General features: G+C 32.3%; 1 protein-coding gene across 1 annotated transcript; it reads left to right on the top strand.

Annotated features, from left to right (window-relative positions):
• The first annotated feature begins 613 nt into the window (after window positions 1-613).
• On the top strand, window positions 614-14,343 carry LOC139523191 (serine-rich adhesin for platelets-like). The gene is made up of 6 exons (XM_071317011.1): window positions 614-700; window positions 1,575-1,658; window positions 6,102-7,559; window positions 9,048-9,136; window positions 10,037-10,268; window positions 10,867-14,343. Exons 3-6 carry the CDS (start codon window positions 6,104-6,106, stop codon window positions 10,989-10,991), a joined length of 1,902 nt encoding a protein of 633 aa, XP_071173112.1. The 5' UTR covers window positions 614-700; window positions 1,575-1,658; window positions 6,102-6,103; the 3' UTR covers window positions 10,992-14,343.
• Window positions 14,344-15,980: the final 1,637 nt, after the last annotated feature.

The raw sequence follows: 15,980 nt of genomic DNA, 5'->3' as shown, positions 1-15,980 counted from the left end.
TCAAAAAGGAAAACTAACGGTCTAATCTATAAATTACATAACAAGAAATATGAAACATCTATGAAAACATACAAAAAAAAAAACAACCACTGAACAACGTGTTCAAAAAGGAAAACTAACTAATCTATTTACAAAACAATACATAACAAGAAATGAGAAACATCTATGAAACATTTATGAAACATACAAAAAAGCAACAACCACTGAACAACGTGTTCAAAAAGGAAAACTAACGGTCTAATCTATTTACATAACAAGAAATGAGAAACATCTATGAAACATACAAAAAAAAAACAACAACCACTGAACAACGTGTTCCTCAATTAGGACAGGTGCATATAATATACATATATATTATGCACTATAAAATATTAATTTATAATGGATTTGGGTGACAGGGCATCTGTCGTTTCAGTGTTATGGCACTTGAACCATTTGAATTAAGGCAATTTTCAAATTTTGCATACTAACTCTTGTATGCCTAGATTGATTTCCTTGAAACTTTACATAATTGTTGTGATTAATATTAGGAAGCTCCTTTCTTTTATTTGTTCTAGAGTTACAGTATTTTAACATTTGAATTCCAGTTGAGTGGAGGAGAGCAATCTGAGTCCTTCAAACACATTATTCTTTTATTATTTTATAGCTAAAGCTGACAAGAAGAACAAAACAGAGAAAACAGAAGGGAAACAGAAAACTGGTACGTGTTAGGCTAACAAAAAAATATAATATGTTTGTTTCCTGCCACCTGGCCAAATCAGATTTGTCATTGGGGGGGGTCACTTCAGTTAAAAAATGCTACCTGGAATTTCACCTGTTCACATATATTGACCAAGACCACATCCCAACCCATTCGTTTTATTTATACATGAAAATTGCAACCTTATACATGTTATATATTTAGTACAAAATTTTCTGGACCTGTCAAATATTTGTCTGAAATTTCTAGACCAGTCATATATTGTGATGGCTTTCACTAATTTCCATGAAACTTTGGTGAAATGTTTATATCTAGGCTAAACAAAAAAATATTTGCTGTCACATGCTGAAAAAAAATAGGGTAGGAAGGTAGAGATTTTTTTTTTACATTGAGTCTATGGGAGCAACATTGTGACTTTAACACTTGCTCAATCAAAAATAGTCAAAAAAACTTTAGGGTAGATAAGGGTACAGTAAACACACAAACTTTTTTTTTGGCCCTTTTGATTGGCCAGGTTATTTTATTAACACAGTATTAGGATTGACGGTAGAAAGCACCCTTGTGATTTAGAAAAAAATGTGTCATGTCGTTTCATTGTGATGGGATTTTAACCATTTGATTTAAGGCAATTTTCACAATTTGCATGCTAACTCTAGTATGCCTACATTGCTTTCCTTCAAACTTTACATAATTGTTGTGAATGGTATTAGAAGGTCCTTTCTTTTATTTGTTCTAGAGTTACAGTACTTTAACAATTTGAATTTAAAGCAATTTTATTGAAGCCACAATTTCTATATGCCCAAAACTGGCGTATCAGGTGCTCTAGGCACAGCTGTTTATTTATTTTGGCCTCATGTGTTGTGATGTATTTCAGAAAAGAAAAAAAAAGAAGTAACAAAAAAAATTGAAAAGAAGAACAAAGTAGAAGAAGTAGATGAAACAAAGAAAAAGAAAAAAGGTTGTGAAATTAATTATTACTGTTAAAGTATACTTTGAATAGGCTAAGGGATATTCTTGGAAAAAAAGTATGGGAGGGTCGTACACAACCACCTTTTATATAAAATTTAATTTTTACATTATTTTTCACAAAATGAAGTGGGCTTTTAGTATTGTGAATGGTGGGTGGGGAACTCCTCATACCAACATTTCCTGAGTGATTTTCACATATTTTAGCTTATATTTTGAAAACTGTAAGACCTAGAGCCTAAATCTAAATTGCAAATTGTTAAGCTAATTCAGATCTACAAAAAAGCTTTGCATGGACTTAATTGTTAGATATTATGTTTAAAAATTATCTCTCTATGATTCTTGTATGATTTGCATATTAGGGCATACATTCATATGATTGGTCAAGAAGGATTCCGGTTGTGGCTCTTGACGTTATTTATTTTTCTACAGACAATTGGACAGTTTTTTTCTAACCAATGTAAACAAGATGGCGGAGATAATAACACATACGGGCTCGACATTGTAGATATTTTTTTAATACTTAGGCCACACCAATTTAATTTCTTGTTCTACAGATTTTTGGACTCCAAAAATTGGGGCGAGCGAGCAATTTGAAAATTTTAATAAAAAAATATTTAATTTGCAAATTTTTGAGGCGAAGCTTGAAAAGTAAAGGCGAGCGATTATAATTTTTTTTTGTAAACATAAAATATAGTAGGTTTTGATAATATTAAAACATGATTTATCAATTGTACTTTAATTTATGAAGTATTTTTCCCTGTTCACCAACATGACCAATAAATAATTGAATAATTAGCTTTGGTATATGTATGTATGCCAATTAATGAGACAATTCTCCATCTAAGTCATATTAATGGGATAAATTGGTTTCATGCTGAATCAAATATTATCACAGACATTGACACAGTGTACTTGGGTGCTTATATGTTTAAAATGGTTATAAATACAGGTTAGACTGTGTTTATAAACAAAAACAAGTGCAAATATCTTTTTATAATATTTACAAAAAAACGGTGCGGGAAATGGACACGATTACATTTCCGGATGCGGGAATATAAAAAATTTTTTTTAAATCTATTATGAAAAAAATAGGTGTGGGCGGGTCCGTCGAACAAGGAATTAAATTGGTGTGGCCTTATCTCCTATTTTAAAGAATTATAAGGATTAAACACTTTTTTAAAGGAATTTGTTGATGTATAAACTGGAACAAGTCACTCACAAACATATCAAAAAAAGTCTGTCAAACTTTTATTAGTTTGAGTGAATAGATCCAGTTTATACACCAATAAATTCTTTTAAAAAGGTCCGAGTACACAGTTATTTCGTAGTGCATTTCTTTTAGACAATAATTGAAAATAAAAAAAATCCCACCTGCGCATTCTCAATAATATTTTTACAGTGTGTTGTACTACTTTTAGGCAAATTATATCACAATTATAGATAACTTCATCAGCTCTACCTCAAAATATGGACAATTTCATGTTGAGGGGGTCTTGAAATCTTTTGACAGCTTCCGAAGTGCTAAATTTTGACCTTTTTCAGCTGGACCTAATCACTACTTTACTTTGTTAGGGACATTAGTACTAAAACAAGTAATTTTTTAAAGTTACTTATATCAGTAATTTTTGTTTTTGAAAATAAAAAAAATACTTAATAGAGTTATTTTAAATTTCAATAAAACATAGACTAAATGAAGTTTTGATGAGTTTTTACATAATTTCATATCATAAAGTTAAGAATTTATTATATTTGAGAGGATTATAGAGATGAAGGGTTACTTTAAAAATTATGACAAAAATATTACTCGAATAAGTTGTTTGATACATTTTTAATAAATTTATTAGTATTAAAACTTATTTAAGGAACATGCATGTGTACTTGGTTTGGGTTACAAATTATAAATAACTTCAAGTCTTAATCAATTCACAAGTATCTATCAATTTATATCAGTCTACCTTCAAGATTTTGGAGGAAAATGAGAATTTAATTGTCCCAAGATACCAATCTTTGACCAAGAAGCATTGGTATGAAAGATAAGTGCGTCAGAAAGTTAATTAGTGTTTCAGAAAGATTAGATTTAATATTTCAGGGGAAAAATAACCAGATGACTGTGAAAAATTGTTAAACCTAGTAAAATCTGTATTATTGGACACCTATAAAAATAATATTCAGAAAAGTTACTTTTATAAGTAATATTTAAAATAGCCTCGTTTTCAACATTACTTGAATAGGTAATTTTTATTGTTACTTGTTTAAGTAATGCCCCTGACTGTTTAAATTAATATTTATGACCCAATTTTTTTTACAGTGTCATTTCACCCCCTACTTTCTATATGAGGAATAAATCATGGAGAAATAAATTTTGAAGGGGTATATAACAAAAATTGGCAAGTAACAAACACACTGTCCACACTAAAGACTTTATTCGTGGACAACGAAAATCAAAGGACGGTAACTGTGTACTCGGACCAAAAGGCGTTTAATCCTATATTAAATGCAGAAATTTGCTGATTTTTTAATATTTTTGCTTGTATCGTGAAAACCATATGACCTAGAGCCAAAAATGAAATTGCAAACTGTTCAACTTATATCAAGATCTACCAAAAGTCTACAGGGGCAAAATTGTCAAAATTTCCTTGTAGAGTTATCTTTCTTTAAAAACCTAAATTTGTTAATTTTCGCATATTTTTGCAAGTATCTTGAAAACCATAAGACCTAAAGTCACAGTTTAAATTGCACTATTGTTAAGCTATTAAAAAGTCCTTGGGTCAAAATTAATTTCTGGTTTAAGAGTAGTCTCTCTTGAATATTGAAATTCAGTTTGTAACATTTAACCAGGTGAGCGATTCAGGCTCCTTTGAGCCTCTGGTTTCATACTGAAAGGGAGGATAAAAGTCACCAATACAAAGTCAAGGGAAAACAAAGAAAAAGTAATTTTCAATACTTAAATATATCTAAAAAAAACTAAAAAAAACGCCCACATGAACCTTACAGTTTTATTAGCTCATTCAGTAAAAACAACAGTCGTCTATTAAATTAAACCAACAATTTTGAAATCTTTTTATTCTGAACCTGAGCAGGATGATTGACAGGTACATCCTCAAACTTCTGACATCATCACACAAGAAATGTTATCAGCAAAGCTTTTTACAATTTCCCTTCAACAAAATAGGCCTTGAAGAACATCATGGACCATCTCAAAACCTGTAGCCAAATCTTTTTCTAATACAGTGAAACCTGTCCAAACCGAACACCCACGGGACTTTGCGTTTTGTTTGGTTTTCACAGGTGTTCGGATTGTAGAGGTAAACGGAAGTCGACACCAAAATATCTTTGGCATTTACTGACAAGTGATAATAGGTGACACAACAGACGACAGTTTATTTTTGTGTTGATTTAGATGTAAATGTAAAAATAAAAGAAGATGAAGATAGACGTTTTGCTACATTTTTGTTTATAAATCAAACGCCACTTCTTCAATCACGCTCGTCGTTGGGAGATGTCCTACATGGAGCGATTTTGCTTTTATAATTATTTTCTCATCCGTTAATTCACTGACCAATTCAGATTCACAGTCACTGTCAAATGACGATTCCGTAGTCGAATCGGGAACGTCATTCAACACATGAGTTATCGGACTAAACTGGTCACCCTCTGATTGATACTTCGGCACACGATAACAGTGAAACAACAGCAGGGGTCCAGTTTATTCTCGGACTTTATCGTTGCTAAATAGCTAACGGAAGTCATCGGGAGCATTCGAATCAAATATATAGGGCCTCTAAAGGGAATCCAGCAATCGAAATCCATTGACCTTGTTGTGTTGCACAACTTTTTAATCCGGTGAAAGGCTTTAAAACTATTATTTAATTAAACAGTTTAGCTACAGAATGGTAGTTTCGATTTTGTGGCCGTAATTATTTGAGTACGGTACATTTAATTGATCTGAGGGAAAGTTCCTTTCTTGTCATTATCGGCGATGGGGGTAGCTGACCAGTTTAACGTTTCTTTACAAAAAAATCACTTTATACATGGACACACACATGCTAATTAGTTTGTAATAACAACTCACAAGTTCATTAAACCTCAAATACCTTCGGGGATACTCTGTCATCCTATGCTTGTTTAATTTAATCATGCAAATAATTAATAATATTTTATTGTTTTGATTGGTATTGATCGATTTTGACAGGTAATTTTTACATACAAGTTTACTAACGAGCTTTCAAAAAGCGTTCGGAATTCGGTGTTGACAGGGTTCGGTTTTTTCAGGTTAGATTAACAGTAATTGATAGGGAAATTTTGTGGGACTTTGAAAATTGTTCGGTTTAAACTGAAATTCGGTTTTATCAGGGTTCGGTTTACCCAGGTTTCACTGTACCATATTTCTCTGATGATGGACCTCATTTTTATTTTAAAATATTTATTTCAGACATGCTACAAGAGAAGAAAGAGAAGGAAATATCAAGGAAACAGACATTGCACTCAGCAGAGGATTACATATTAAACAATTTAATATGTTCTAGTACTAGTACCAACATTAATTCCTTCCAACCCCCTTACTTTACTATGCCACCTTTCAACTACATCCCCCCACCTATTAGCTCTTCTTCTAATTCTATTGCTCTCACCAGTTCCCTTGGTTCAGCACCTTTTAACTCTATGTCCCGTTCTTACCCTCTCACTAGTTCCCTTGGTTCAGCACCTTTTAACTCTATGTCCCATTCTATTCCTCTCACTAGTTCTCTTGGTTCAGCACCTTTTAACTCTATGTCTCGTTCTATTCCTCTCACTAGTTCCCTTGGTTCAGCACCTTTCAACTCTATGTCTTGTTCTATTCCTCTAACTAGTTCCCTTGGTTCAGCACCTTTCAACTCTCTGTCTCATTCTATTCCTCTAACTAGTTCCCTTGGTTCAGCACCTGTCAACTCTCTGTATAATTCTATTCCTCTAACTAGTTCCCTTGGTTCAGAACCTTTCAACTCTCTGTCTAATTCTATTCCTCTCACTAGTTCCCTTGGTTCAGCACCTTTTAACTCTCTGTCCCATTCTGTTCCTATCACCAGTTCCCTTGGTTCAGCACCTTTCAACTCTCTGTCTAATTCTATACCTATCACCAGTTCCTTTGGTTCAGCACCTTTCAACTCTCTGTCTAATTCTATACCTATCACCAGTTCCTTTGGTTCAGCACCTTTCAACTCTCTGTCTAATTCTATTCCTCTCACTAGTTCCCTTGGTTCAGCACCTTTCAACTCTCTGTCTGATTCTATTCCTATCACCAGTTCCTTTAGTTCAGCACCTTTCAACTCACTATCTCATTCTATTCCTACGGCAGTTTCTAGTGCAATTTCTCTGAACAATTTTTCAGCCACACCTTTCAGCCCAATTTCTTTAGATCGTTCTACTTTTAGACTTGGTTCTTGTGATATGCCCCCTTCCAGCTTTTGTTCAACTCCTATCCCTCCTCGCTGTTTATTTCCTTCAAATTCAAGCTGTACTACCTCACCTTACACATCACTTCTAACAGATTCACATCTTTCATCCTTAGATACTTGTTCTGCTTACCAGGTGCCATCTTCAACTCCACTTAACTCTTCTTCCCTTCAACAAAATAGGCCTTCAAAAACATGGACCATCTCAAAACCTGTAGACTCTCTGACTCACTCACCACATACTGATCTGTCCACAACTTCTTCCATACTTTCTAACTCTTTTTCTGTTCTCAATACGGAAATACAGGTAAATGACACCTCTTCATTTTCTTGTAAATCTTGTCTTGTGCATGAAAATCAAATACAGAGCCTAAAAACAGCCTTGTCACAGGCAAGAGAGGACTCCTGCAGACTCCATCAAAGAATCAGAGAGTTGGAGGCAATGCAGAATAATAATGGTAAGGCCAAAGAAAAATAAATTTTGGTTTCTCTAACACTACCAGGTCAGTTTAAACCTATCTGGTCAAACTTTTTTTATTGGATTCATAAAAAAACAAAATAAAAAAGTCAATCATATTTAAATGATTAATAGTTGGAAAGTAGAGCAATAACAACATTATATTACAAATCTTTAAAAGCAACATAAACCTTGTTTTGTTTTTTTTGCATTGAATCCAAACAACACAAAATAAAAATTATAAAAAAATAAAATAAATTCCTGGCCTGCCGGATCATGAAATTTTTTCAATGTAAGGAGAAATCAACAATTAGTTTACTTTGTCCTAAGACCATAACATGCATATGTCCATCCCACACTTTTAGCGCTCTCACACCGTAACATTAACTGCAGGCCTTTTTATCAAATTTTAGCAAGGCTTTATAATTATGAAGTTAACAGACCATTTTTGTGGTAGTTATTCCCCTTTGACCATCAATTGCCAATTAGGATTTAGGACAAAATATATTTTTTTACAGAAACAATTACGGTCATTATGTGTTATTGTCTTAAATTATAAACTGTTGGTTTAATAACAATTACTAGCTTCTAACTGTAATGTTTTCCAGTCATAAACACCACACTTAATATTCAATGATAATCCCTAGGGCATAGCTAATTACTGTTTCTGATAAAAAGTTAATCATTGTCAATAGGTGTTACCTGTGTTGCATGCACCAGGTTAATATTTTAATCAATGATTTGAATTTAGACAAATTACTTAATCACTTATGAGGAATACTTTTCTACTTTTAATAAATGTATACGAAAAAATAAGATTTAAGATATAATAAAGCTGAATTTTTGTAAAATTCGTTGAAAATTTATCAATACACAGGGGCAGATCCACCCATTTTATAAGGAGGGTTCCAAACATGACCGATACAAATAAATTGTTATCCCTTTTCAAAACACATATAAATAGAGGAATATTAAAATGCATTTATTAAACCATTTTTGTTAAACAAAGTAATCTGTATCGTGAAACCGGAATTCATTTGTATTTTATAATCAACTTGAAATTTCCAGCTTAGTTTTTAACCTAGAAATTGCAAGTAGCTTAACTGTTTCCAGGGGATTTTACTTATTAAAGAATATTAAAATGATTCAATTTCAATTTATTGTATACAGCAGTCATTCTTTATCGTCTTTACGTCTACAATTTTATGAATTTTAGACTGTAAACTGTCGAACTTTTCAATTAAAATAAAATGAAAAGCTCTGACTTCAACGTTGACAAGTTGTGTCAGTTTTGTAATTGAATTTGATTGATAGAAAACATTTTGACTTTCAATTCAAGCCACTTGAAAATTACCGAAATTGTGTCATAAAATTTCCAGATCCTTGTACTAGAATCCCTACATTCTGCTTAGCAGAAGTGGTAAAATAATAATTTTGTATAAAACTAGTGTATAGATATCAGTTACAATAAATATTTCATACATTTCAGCCTTGGTTTCATCAACAGATGAACAGACAGACGAAGTCATTGATCACTATACCCCACTTCGGGGTGTAAAAGTTGATTATTCAAATTATGTAAGTTAACAGATTTTGATTTAATCTTTTAAAATATTATCAGAATGATTTTCAATAAGAAGAATTAATGTTCTATTAGAGAAGAATTTTGAAAATAATATTCGCTTTCCTGTATCTTTCCACATTCATGTAGTTGCAAGGACACAAGTTTTTTTTTCTTCTCAATTTTCCAATTCCAAAAATATAATCGAATTTGCTCATCATGTTTATGATAGCTAGAAGTTTAAATAAGGAATGTGTCATGGTAACCAGTACTTCGGACCAGTGACAGGCTGTTTAAGTCTAGGACAGCTGAGGATGAGGAATCCACTGGTCCAAATGTTTGGTGTCAAAATCGTCATAAATAAAAAGCAAACTTGAAATCATCATTACTTTTATTAAATAGAAAAACTATGTCAATGTATATTCTGGAAACTGGCAGGGTATATATGCCATTTTTTTTCCCAAATTGTACCTCAATAATGTTCATTGCAATTTTTTTTTCTGTGACGTAATGACGTAATGCATCATTGAAAAACATAATAGAGGCTCATTAAGGGTAAAAAACAATGAGTTTCCTTAAATTCCATGTTATTTTATGTAACAACACATCAAATAAACATAAGTATTAAAAAAAATGTTTAAATGTGTTAATTGTTATAAAGTATTGTCGACCTGAAAAAAATATTTTTAATGCAAATATTACAAAATGCTTCACATACTCGTATCCCAATGTGGGAAATATATGATTTGGCTATGTTAATTGCATGGTTGAATGTTCTGGAAACACATCAAGGCACGGGTAATCCGTAATATAATTGTAATTCAGTTTTCAGACAGGGTATATGATGTGACATTCCTGGCTTTGGGTCTAAAACCTGAATAACATAATATATACATAATAATGTGTTCTTTTTTAAGGTTATAATTTCATCAGAGGACAATTTACCAAATGGTTACGAGCGCATCACAGATTGTAGTGATGTGGCAGTGCCCCGCAAATGGCTTATTCAAATCCTTGGAGTTTGTAAGGGGAAATCAAGTTCCTACTGTGTTAAAAAGTTCATTGATGGTTTTTTTGAGCCTGAAGAATTTATTCATTTATCAGCATCCAAGGCAGTTGCCACAATGCCAGTAATGAAAGCCATTAGATGTAAGTAAATAATCTGTAAGATTTTATAAATGCAACTTCTTTGAACAACTAAATCAATTCATTATCATAACAGTAATCTCCAAGCCAAGCCCATACATAATTTTCCCCTCTTTTTGCAATAGAGGAGTTATTGAATTCAGCTCTCTGGTCTGAAATTGGTTTCCAGAGCATCAGCTCTCTGGTCTGAAATTGGTTTCCAGAGCATCAGCTCTCTGGTCTGAAATTGGTTTCCAGAGCATGACTTGTGAATGCATTCTTGGATTTTCACAAAACTTAAACAGTAAACAGCTTAATGCATAAAAAAGAAACCTATAATTTGCGGCGAGCTGTATGTCAAAGGTCAAGGTTGGGACCCTTTATGACATTCTCATTGTTACATGTATACATAACTGCATCTATATGCTTCCTATCTTTTGGTGTCCATATACCATATGGAGAATATACTTATAAGACTTATTGTTTAATACAGTTAACAGTTAATTATCTTATTATTTCACTTATTGTTGAATATTTATTGTCAGTCTGTATTTGGACCATTCCTCCTTGTGCTCTTTCCAATTTATTATTGAATTGAATATGCTTCTATTGTTATTTTCAGTATATGCTATAAACAAACTGAGGATGAGGGATGCGGAATTCATGAGTGCTTTAAATTCCAAAATAGGAACTTTTAAAAGATCAGTTAAAATGGAGAGAAGAATAGTGAAATCATTGAACATTTAAATTGTGTGGGGGGTGGACTTTAATTGACATTGTTTTCTGTACAACAACTTGAATAAGTATAGTTGCAGATTAGGACAAAAAGATGTGTATTTCCTATTTCCCGTAACCCTCCTTATTTTTACATCAATTTTCGTATTCTTTAGTTATTTTTTTGGTATTTTAAATATTAAGAACTGTTAGAAAATGAAGGGATATGGAGTAAATGTACATCAATTCCAAACAGAATCACACAAAATACATTGAAAATATACAAATTATCAATGAACAAGGCTTTTATTCCTGTTCTTCATCTTGACAGACGATTTGATTTTTGGTGTTTTAACGCCTCTTTTAAGCTATTCCGCAGTGTCAGTTTTTATAGGTGGAGGAAGCTGGAGTGCCCGGAGAAAACCTGACCTTTGATAGGAAAATTGACAATCCTAGTCAATTAAGATTGGGAGTCAAGTGCAACTAGCGGGATTCAAACTCACAACCTCAGTGTTGACTGGCTAGTGGTCACAGAAGTAACTTCTTGGACCACTCAGCCACCGACGCCCCTTCTTGAAAGACAATACTGTAGAGTCTTCAACAATGAACAAATCAAACAACAGTCCCTACCTACCTTCCTTATTTTTTTTCCAAGGGAAAATAGGAAACACACATTATTTTGTTGGCCTAATTATAAAATGGCTTTCATTACTGGCAGCCTTTTAGGCACACTTTAGGACAGCTTCTGGGGTATGCATTATATTTTTATGAAATTCAATGTTGATCTGGGGCCTAAATTCATAAATGTACATCACTGTTGATTATATGCTTCGGGTTATGCAGTATATTTTTTATGAAATTCTATTTTTATATTGGGCCAAAAAACATAAATGTACATAAGGGCTGATTTCTTGCCTCAGGGTTTTTATTTATATTTTAATGAATGAAATTCTATATTTTTCTTGGGCAAAATACATAAATGTACATCACTGCTGATTCTTGGGTTATGCATTTTATTTTAATGAAATTCTATTTTTATCTTGGGCCAAAAAGCATAAATGTACATCACTGCTGATTTCTTGCCTCAGGGTTATGCATTATATTTTTTATGAAATTCTATTTTTATCTTGGGCCAAAAAACATCAATGTACATCATTGCTGATTACTGCCTCAGGGTTATGCATTATAAATTTATGAAATTCTATTTTTATCTTGGGCCATAAAACATAAATGTACATTACTGCTGATTTCTTGCCTCAGGGTTATGCATTATATTTTTATGAAATTCGATTTTTATCTTGTGCCAAAATACATAAATGTACATCGATCACTGCTGATTACTTGCTACAGGGTTATGCCTTTTATTTAAATGAAATTTAATTTTATCTTGGGTCAAAAAAACATAAATGTACGTCACTGCTGATCCATTACCTCAGGGTAATGCATTTTATTTTAATGACATTCAATTTTATCTTGGGCAAAAAAAACATAAATGTACATCACTGCTGATTATTGCCTCAGGGTTATGCAATGTATTTTTATGAAATTCTATTTTTATATCGGGCCAAAAAACATATATTGTCATAACTGCTGATTCTTTGCCTAAGGTTATGCATTATATTTTTATATTGGGCAACAAAACATAAATGTACATCACTGCTGATTACTTGCTTGTAGGTTATGCATTATAAATTTATGAAATTCTATTTTTATCTTGGGGCAAAAAACATAAATGTACAATACTGCTGATTTCTTGCCTCAGGGTTATGCATTATATTTTTATGAAATTTGATTTTATCTTGTGCTAAAATACATAAATGTACATCGATCACTGCTGAGTACTTGCTACAGGGTTATGCCTTTTATTTAAATGAAATTCAATTTTATCTTGGGCCAAAAACATAAATGTACATTACTGCTGAACCATTGCCTCAGGGTTATGCATTTTATTTTAATGAAATTCAATTTTATCTTGGGCCAAAAAATGTAAATGTATATAAGGGCTATTCCATTTAAACATAGATCAACCCCCAAGGCATTTTGAAATCACTTCCAGTGGTGGGTGCCCTTTTCAAAGTTTTGCATTTTATTTAAATGAAATTCAATTTTATCTTGGGCCAAAAAAACATAAATGTACATCACTGCTGATTACTTGCCTCAGGGTTATGCATTATATTCTTAGGAAATTCTATTTTTATCTTGGGCCAAAAAACGTAAATGTACATAACTGCTGATTTCTTGCCTCAGGGTTATGCATTATATTGTAATGAAATTCTATTTTTATCTTGGGCAAAATACATAAATGTACATCACTGCTGATTCCTTGCCTAGGGTTATGCATTTTTATCTTGGACCAAAGAGCATAAATGTACATTACTGCTGATCCATTGCCACAGGGTTTTGCAATATATTTTTATGAAATTCTATTTTTATCTTGAGCCAAAAAACATATATGTTCATAACTGCTGATTATTTGCCTAAGGTTATGCATTATATTTTTATGAAATTCTATTTTTTTGTTGGGCAACAAAACATAAATGTACATCACTGCTGATTACTTGCTTGTGGGGTATGCACATTATAAATTTATTTTTTATCTTGTGCCAAAATACATAAATGAACATCGATCACTGCTGAGTACTTGCTAAAGAGTTAAGCAATTTAAATGAAATTCAATTTTATCTTGGGCCAAAAAACATAAATGTACATTACTGCTGATCCATTGCCTCAGGGTTATGCATTTTATTTTAATGAAATTCAATTTTATCTTGGGCCAAAAAACGTAAATGTACATTAGGGCTATTCCATTTAAACATAGATCAACCCCCAGGAATGCATTTTGAAATCACTTCTAGTGGTGGGTGCCCTTTTCAAAGTTTTGATGAGAACAATCCTTCAAAATTTGTAAAAACTGCTTCTCTGGGTGGCTGTCCTATTTTCAGAGTGCCTTACTGGGGGTTGATGTATGCTTAAATGGAATAGCCCTTACTTCTGATTACTTGCTTCAGGGTTATGCATTATATTTTAATGAAATTCTATTTTTATCTTGGGCCAAACAAATATGGTTGTGTTTTTTGTTATCCAATGTACTAGTTTGTATCCCAAGTTTAAAAATAAATTAAAATCAATGTGAATTTATTAATTTCAGACAAAAGTAATTGGAAATACAACATTTTTTTTTGGCCTAGCTTGTTTGTGCTTTAAGATGTTTATAACAGTTATAATTTGTTGTATGTATAAATTCTATTTCTTGAAATGTTATTTTTTGTACATATTTTAATTAAATAGTTTATTTACATTTATTATGTTTGTGTATCTTTAATACTTTTCATCAAACCTAAACTGAAATTTGTTTGTGTTACAAAATAAATATTTCAATATGATATCAGTTCTAACCTGTTTAATTTAATTAATTTTGTGAAAAAAAATAACAGCTAGCAACCAGCAATATAGGATCACTGCAATCTTTTCTGGTTCATAACTTCAGTTTGTATTTAATATAATACTTGTTTAGTTTATTAATGATTTTAATTCATTTTTGGCCCCATGCAGGTTGCACAAAGTGCAAATCAGCGCATTATATATGTATGCATGGTGTATTATATATAGCTGCTAGCTAGCTGATGTGGAAAAGATCCCATTTATATCATATATGTTCTGGCACCAGAATAAAGCCGCTCTAGTGCCGCAATATAGCGGCAATAGTGCCGTAAACATAGTGCCAGAAAACTAATTTGCATACGAAATACGCTATAGCTGCATTGGTGCCGCAACATGATGCCAGAATATTGCCGCAACATGATGCCAGAATATTGCCGCAAAATGATGCCAGAATATTACCACTGTAATGATGCCAGAAAACTGATTTGCATACGAAATACGCTATAGCTGCATTGATGCTGCAACATGTTGTAGCACTAAAGCCGCAACAAAGCCATACTGCTGCCGCAACTGTGTGCCAGAGGGCTTATATTTCCATAAGGGTAGTATTTCAAAAATAAAAAGTTTTGTTAACAGTTGATTTACAATTATGAACATATCAATGATCACTCAAGTCAACACAGAAGTGCTGACTACTTGGCTAATGATACCCTCTGGGAATTAAAACTCCACCAGCAGTTGCATCGACGAATTGTTGTAAATATATAAACTCATCATAGATACCAGGATTGGAATTTCAGATTTACGCCAGACACACGTGTCGTCTAAAAAAGACTCATCAGTGACGCTTCAATCAAAAATTGTTAAAAAGGCCAAACAATGAATAAAGTTGAAGAGCATTGAGGACCAAAATTTCCTAAAAGTTGTGCCAAATACAGCTAAGGTTAAGCAACTGCCTATGTCAGATGGAAATAAGCTAAAAAAAAAATATATATATTTTAAAGTGGACTAATCAGTGACGTTAGAATAAAAAAGATTAAGAAATGTTAGAACAAATATAAATTGTCTAGCACTACTTAAAGTTGAAATACTAAGCTCATTGCATTTTTAATACACCCATGTTGCTCTTACATTCAGATCGCATATCTCATATGTATCTTAAATTAGAGGCAAAATATGATTAAATGATATTCGAACTCATCAGTCGAACACAAAATGTGACAAATATCGAAAAACAACAGTATACAAAACACAGCATATAATTGTCGTCTAAATCTAAAAAATTGATAAAGCAGTGATGACCTTCAATAATTGATATTGAATCTCATAATTGTATAATACGAAATGTAATACTGTGGATTTATTACAATTCTTTTGTCTGCCATTTTTAACCGGATTTTTGTGACAAAAATGTCGGTTATTGTTTTGGGGGTGTACGGCGGGCGGGCGGGCGGCAACCAAATGTTGTCCGTGCATTTACTCATGAACTATTCCACCAAAGCTTTTCAAATTTTAATATGTTGTTACTGATGACAAAATGGAGGTCAAGTTCAATAATGACGATTTTGACTTTTACCGTTCAAGAGTTATGTTTCTTGAAAGATCGAAAATTGGTGTTTCCATTCATGTTGTTGCATTTAC

This window comes from Mytilus edulis, chromosome 5 (assembly GCF_963676685.1).
Source record: "Mytilus edulis chromosome 5, xbMytEdul2.2, whole genome shotgun sequence".
NCBI classification, from domain to species: Eukaryota; Metazoa; Mollusca; class Bivalvia; order Mytilida; family Mytilidae; genus Mytilus; species Mytilus edulis.
The sequence above is the reverse complement of the archived record's forward strand: the minus strand, read 5'-3'. Positions and strand labels throughout refer to the sequence as shown.